This window comes from Petaurus breviceps, unplaced genomic scaffold (genome assembly GCF_028583685.1).
Source record: "Petaurus breviceps papuanus isolate PSGF00001 unplaced genomic scaffold, PetGlider_PUasm1.0 91133, whole genome shotgun sequence".
In the NCBI taxonomy this organism is placed as follows: domain Eukaryota; kingdom Metazoa; phylum Chordata; class Mammalia; order Diprotodontia; family Petauridae; genus Petaurus; species Petaurus breviceps.
The window spans coordinates 50,283,728-50,290,593 of NW_027187419.1; the positions used below are offsets into that span (position 1 = coordinate 50,283,728).

General features: G+C 36.0%; 1 protein-coding gene across 2 annotated transcripts in view; it reads right to left on the reverse strand.

The window, feature by feature from the left end:
• Nucleotides 1-6,866, reverse strand: part of NCAPD3 (non-SMC condensin II complex subunit D3) — a 127,030-nt gene that overhangs the window by 62,074 nt on the left and 58,090 nt on the right. For both annotated transcript variants that reach the window (XM_069080117.1, XM_069080116.1), the window contains exons 15-16: nucleotides 6,536-6,670; nucleotides 5,178-5,398 (exon numbers count right to left, since the gene is read on the reverse strand). In XM_069080117.1, the coding sequence (XP_068936218.1) occupies nucleotides 5,178-5,398; nucleotides 6,536-6,670 (356 nt within the window). The remainder of the gene's footprint in view (nucleotides 1-5,177; nucleotides 5,399-6,535; nucleotides 6,671-6,866) is intronic.

The window sequence follows — 6,866 nt, forward strand, 5'->3', positions numbered from 1 at the left end:
TAAGATGGTTAAGAAGGTGCATAATAATGGGATTTAGAATTAGGGATCAAAGCTCAAAATTTAAAGAAGCCACATGCTTCCGACCCTCCCCACCATTCTCCCGGATTATTAAGAAGCCTTGTAATTGATCTCCTTGTCAAGGGACTCCCCCCCTTTCCAATCCACTCTCCACAAACCTGCCAAATTGATATTCCAGACTCATGGAGTCTGAGTATGTCACTCCCTGCTAGAGAAAACCTGAGGCAGCCTGCAGGATAAAAAACATACTCTTATATTTGGCAACTAAATATCTTATCAATCTGACTCCAACCTATCTTTTTTTATTCTAATTTTTTCATTCTTAATGTGAATTTAATCATTGATAAACACAGATGTCACAATGTGCAAAAAAGGAGAAAAAAGAGCATTAATTGCACATGAAACAATACTGTGCTTTAAGAAATTATATACATGATGAATACAGAGAAGCATGGGAAAACTTAAGTGAACTGACACAAAATAAAGTCAGTCCAATGAAAGGTTTTCTGAGTTCTTTTCATCTCCTTGTGACAATTAATATATTTCTATATGAAATTATTATAATGATCATCAATGCCATTTCTATTCTTCAGTTTCCAGTTTTAAATTTTGAATTACTTATATAAATATAACTCAAGAGAAAGTTGTTTTAACTGTATGTCGCTGTTTTCTGATCATTCTTTTTTTCTTTAAATAATTCCTATCTTAGTGATGACAAATCAATGGCATGACAGTTGTAAACAAAGCTGATTCAGGGAAAACTTCTGCACCAATACAAGTCTTTTCCTGTCTACTAAAATATAATCTGAGGGGGCGGCCAGGTAGCACAGTGAGTAAGAGCACTAGCTCCAGAGTCAGGATGACTTGGGGATCGAATCCCGGGCTCAGACACTAAGCACCACACCCAGAAATAACTGGCCGTGTAACCTTGAGCAAATTACTTAACCCCGATTGCTAAAAAAAAAAAAATATATATATATATATATATATATATATTAAATCTGTCATTCTTTACAGTGTTACTGGTGATCAGCATGTCCAGAGACATCTTTCTTTTTCCTTAAATACATATTTCTTAAATAAATAAGCCTCATATAAAGGTGTAGGACCTCTATTTAATCCACAAATTCAGAACTTTCATTTATTTTTTTTCCTTTAAATATTTTTAAAAATTCTGAACTTGAACCTGTCCCCCCAAAAAACAGCATTCCCAAACATACAGCAGAAAAGAAAGAGGATTCTATATGAAAGTGAATCTACATTTCAAAATACTTTGTTTGTGAAAATATATAATTCTACATGTTACTTTGAATACTTTCCTACTTGTCATGCTTCCTTCAGAACTCCTGTTCTCCTCTGTGCATTTAAAAAAATTTCAGTGGCTCTCTATTTTTTACATCACTATTGCTAAACCTGACTCCTTCTCAATTCCCTGCCCCAATTAAAAACCAAAAGAATAAATCCCCCCAAAAAACCCCTCTTACAAAAAATTTGCAAAAGGAAGAAAAATCAATCCACACAGTGTCCATGTCCAAAAATGTATGCCTCTTTCTCCACTTTGTATCCAACTGCTCTCTAACAGTCTGCTGTTCATAGGGAACATGCTTCATCATAGGTCCTCTGGAAACAGGGATGACCCCTGGCTTTTATCAGTGGTCTTAAGTCTTTCAAAGCTGTTTTTCTTTGCAGTGTTGCTGCCCTTGTATAAACTGTTCTCCTGGTCCTACTTATTTAACTTTGTGTCAATTCATACTACCCAGGATTCCCTGAAATCATTGTTTGTCATCTCTTATAGCACAATGATTTTACACTATACACTTATATCACAATTTGTTCAGTCATTCCCCCAATAGTCTAACGAGCAAACCAGGACACTCCCTTAAACTCTAGCTCTTTTCTGTTCCCCCTTTAATTTTCCCTTCAGAATCAGGAAGTCTGCTTTACTTGCAACTAATCCTTACCCTAGTATTATCTTCCCTCTCAACCCCTTGCCTTCATCACCAAATGTTTCCCTGTTGAGTTTGATGCATTCCTACACCAATTTGTTTGAGTGGGCATTCAACCGTCCTTTGTCCACTTCAAGTCTGAGTGACGTTCATCTCATGCCTATTCCTTCACTACTACTTCCTCCATAATTGCATGTGCTTACTGTTGTGAACCCAATTATGAGAAATAAATTCTATCCCCTTTTTCCTCCTTTTGACACGACTGTATTGTTCTCTTATCTTTCCTTTTTTCTCCCTCTTCAAACCCTTAGAACTGAACCTTCTATATGCCCCTTTCCCTTCCTTTCATCATCCACCACCACTGAGGACCTCTGATTTTTCTTATTCATTACCCTTTAAAGACAAGAAGGTTCTAGAGAGACACTTGTTTCTTCTCCCTCATTAGAATGTTGGTACTTCATTATTATACAATGCCTTCCAAAAGCTCAAATAATTTTACCTTTCTAGGTTTCTCTGTACTCTTGTGCTTGTATGCAAAAGTTCCTACTCAGTTCTAATCTTCATCAGAAATACTTGAAAGTCTTCTCTTCTAACTAAAGATTCTCTTTTACCCTGTACGATGATAGTCATTTTAAAGAGTTAGGGTACTCTTGGCTTACCAGCCTCTATCTTTTACCTTTTGGAATAACATACTCCAAGATCACCTATCATTTGTAACAGAAGCTGACAGGTCTTATGTGATCCTCCTGACTGCTTCCTTAGTACCTGGACTGCTTCTTTCTGGATACTGGAAGCACTTTTCCATTAAGGTAGAAGTTCTAGATTTGAGCTGTGACATTCCTGGGTCTTGTCTTATTGAGGTTCCTTTCAGGTGACAGTGGATGCTTTCTAGCTTCACTATGCACTTAGGTTTCATAGCTCTGAACAGCTTTCATTTAAAATAATCATGATATTCCAGAAATACAAAGAGTCTTAAATTATCTCCCCTTAACTTGTTTTCCAGTCAGGTACTTTTGATTTCAAATACCTTACATTTTTTCCTATATGTTTCAATTTTTTAAATTTTGTAGTATCTCTTGCTGTCTCACAAAGTCAATGACTTCTTTTTAGTCTAGTTTAGTTTTTAGGGACTCCATTCTTGGGAAGGTTTGCCATTTTCTCTAAGGTATTTAGTCTCTTTTCAAGTCTTTCCTTTAGAGATTTTATTTCATTATTTATCTCTTGCTTCAATTCTTCTAGTAACTCATGCACTTCCCATGGAAAATTCAATTTTTCCCTTTGAGTTTCTTCTTGCAGTTATTATAGAGTTAGGTTTGTAATTAAAAAAAAAAATGTTGGTCATTGTTTTCTTTGGTTTACTCATCTCTGCTCAACTTTATTTCCTGAATTGAGGATTTGTGTCAGGTCTAGCACCTTGATGTACTTTTGGGTATGGTAGTCAACCCTAATTAGTTTAGTTCTGGGTCCCCTGGATTCACTTTCCCCTTGTACTTTAGGATCTCCTAGAACTTTGAGGTTTTGAATGTTTTGTGTTCAGGGCCATTTCTTGTGTCTCAGGATAGAGAATTAAGGATCTTAGATCCCAAGTCTGGTGTTGTGGACAGACCACTATGGCACCATGGTTATTACCCACTGCTGCTCCTCAAAGCTTCCAAAGTCTCCGCCCTAGGGCTTTCTGACTATTGTTTGACTGTCGTCTCCTAGCTGTTCTGATATGCCAGTTGGTCTTCCTCAGTCCTTTCCTCCTAACCCATCTCAAATCAGCTTATAGCATCTCAGATGGAGGGCAAATGGTGGCCCTCTTTCATTTCTTTCTCCTGAACCATGATTTTCCATATATTTCTTTTTATTATTATCTTTTCCCAACTTTGCATCGAAGTCACTAAATATCAGTATATGTTGGTTTAATGTGGAGGATCTTATCAAGTGCTTCATAGAATTCTCTACTTTGTCCTCAGCAACATTCTATAAGAAGTCTTTCACAATCCCTATTACTGCTAGTGTTTTCTCTCCATTTATTATCTCCAACTGACCTGTCCATATCTTGCTTATATATAGCTGCCTGCATGTTGTCTCCATTAGACCATGGGTTCCTTGAGAGCAAGGACTGTCTTCTGTTCTTCTTTGTATTCTCAGCCCTCAGCACAGTGCCTGGCACATAGCACAAACTAAATAAATGCTTATTTGCCTACTGATATTGGTGTGTAAACTGCAATTATATTCATAGTGGTTTTGTTTTTCAAATATCAATAGTACTACAATACACAATGACCAAATATCTTCTAGCCTCTGGGAGTAGAATAAGATCCACTCTTCCAAGTCTTTGCTTTACTTTATTTCCCAAACAAACTGGCAGTGAAGCAAAAAATGTATGACACATATCCCTCTCTGTGTAAGTGGGCACCCCCATTAATTTTATGCCATCAAAAAAATACTGTATTTAGAAATCAGAGGTGGATCCTAAAGATCCAAAACTAGACTAGTGCTTAGAAGGAATGGAACAATAAGTGACTGTGACAGAAGAGTTAAAGAAATGCTTTTCTGGAGACTGGAAAAACCTATATATACATACATACATATGTACACATGCATATACATATGTAGTCAGGTGGGAAAGAATGAAGATATTTGAAATAGGGATAACTGGTAGAGTAGGAACAGAAAATATGGTGAGGGCGGGCAGCTAGGTGACGCAGTGAACAGAGCACTGGCCCTGAAGTCAGGAGGAAATGAGTTCAAATCTGGCCTCAGACACCCAACACAAAAACTAGTTGTGTGACCTTGGACAAGTCACTTAACCCCAATTGCCCTCCCCCCCCCAAAAGAAAAGAAAATATGTCGAGGAGGGGGAGAAAATGAAGAGGGTACCACAAAAGAATGGGTAAAGGGGAAAGAACTAGTTATAGTAAACTAGAAACTTAAACAATACTGAAATGCTTTTTAAAACAGTCAATATAATACAGTAAAAAGAACTCAAGATACAAGTTATGAATCCACAATATTCTGCACTGGTAAAATCTTTATAAAGTACTATATTCATTAGTACAGTGTACATTTTAAGATGGCAAGAGGAAATTGAAAAACCTTCAAATGAAAGCAAAAATGATTAAAAGGCCCATAAAAATTTAACTGCTATGAAAAGGTTTAAGGAATTAGAACTACAAAAATTCAAATGTCCTTCTTAAAGGAAAATGAGCTGTAAAACTGACATACCTCAGTTCCTGGCTTTCTGAAGTGAGAAGAGTAAGGAGATCCCATGCTAACACCTGATTACCGTCTTCACTATGGAATTTACTATAGTGCTTAACGTGCTGTAATACAAGCTGGTCAAGACACTCCAGAGCCTTCTCTTGCACAGTGCTTTCAGTGTCCATCACAACTGGGATGATTCCAATCAGCCAGGCTTTCTGTATCAAGACACTTCTGGGCTGAGCCTTAAAGAAAAAGGGAAGCAAGGAGAATAAGCATTTATTTAGTGCCTGCTCTGTCCCAGGTACTATGCTAAGCACTTTGTAAATATTACCTCGTACCAACTCTGGGAAGTGGGTTCTATTAATGTTCCCCATTCTATAGCTGAGAAAAATTGAGGCAGACAGAGGTTAAGTGACTTGCCCAGGGTCACAAAACTATATTAAACGTCTGAGGCCAAATTTGAACTCAGGTCTTGCTGACTTCAGGCCCAGTGCTTTATCCACTGCACAACCTAGTTGCTTCTAATTGAAGTTATTAATTCAGGTTTTCAAATGAAATCAAAGTAAAAAAATCAGTGAACTTGTGATCAAGAATATAAGGGGTAAAAAACATGAGCAAAAAAAAATGGTGAAGGCACTTATTAAAAATATTTAGACATTTATAGAATATAGGAGGCCAAAAGAAAGGGAAATGGCAAAATTCAGTCACAAGTTATTAAAAAAGCAGTTACTGAAATCTTAAATCAAGTATTAAAATTTATTATTATTAGGCTATGTCAATGTTCCTTTTGATGATGTCAAATCATGAGGGATTGATTCCAGAAGTAAATACTGATCAAGATAAGGTATAAATCAATATCTATCCCAAAGAACAATTAAATTACATGCTGACAGAAAGAAGAAGGCAATATATTTGTTGCTTTATGCATTCTGGCATGAAATACAGAAAATAAACATGCTTTCAAAGTACTCCAGAAACTTTGCTTTTAACTAAATTAAACATGGTTTAAATGGAGTTGCTCTCATGGCAACACCATCTGCATATTTCAGTTTTATTTAAAAATTGATTCAGACCTCTAGTTCAAACAAATTAAATGAGGAAAAATTTATTGAATTTGCATGTAAGCATTTTCAGCTCAGCAAAAATCAAGAGAAGGTTAATTGCCAGGATCAATGAGAATAAGTACTTAATATTTTCAGGTAGAATATGACAAACCAGATGCAATTAAAGTATGATTCTTCTATTTTCTCTTTATATAGATAGCAATTTAATGAACTACATAGTTTCTAATAGTCAAATATATAATATTTGTTCAGACAATTTTTTTTCAATCTTGTGCAATTAATGTGAATAAGGACCCATAACACCCATCACCTCACCATAAGAAGGTCAGTAAGAGATTGCAGTGCTTGCTTCCGAACAGAAACCGCAGGATCCCGACACCGATCCTGCAGGGTTGATAAATCTTCTTGGGTACATGGGATCTGACTGTGTTTCATAACACTAACCAACACCTGGAAATCATATTTAAAAATTTTAATCTTTCTTTATTCTGAATTTTAAACATAAAAAGAGAACATTTCTAAACAGAGGAGAACCAAGAGATTTCTATATTAAATTATGACTCCCCATTTCACAGCAGTTTTTTAAAAGCATCTAATAAATTCTATACGTTACTTTAAAAACTGTCCTGCTTGTCTATGCTTCCTT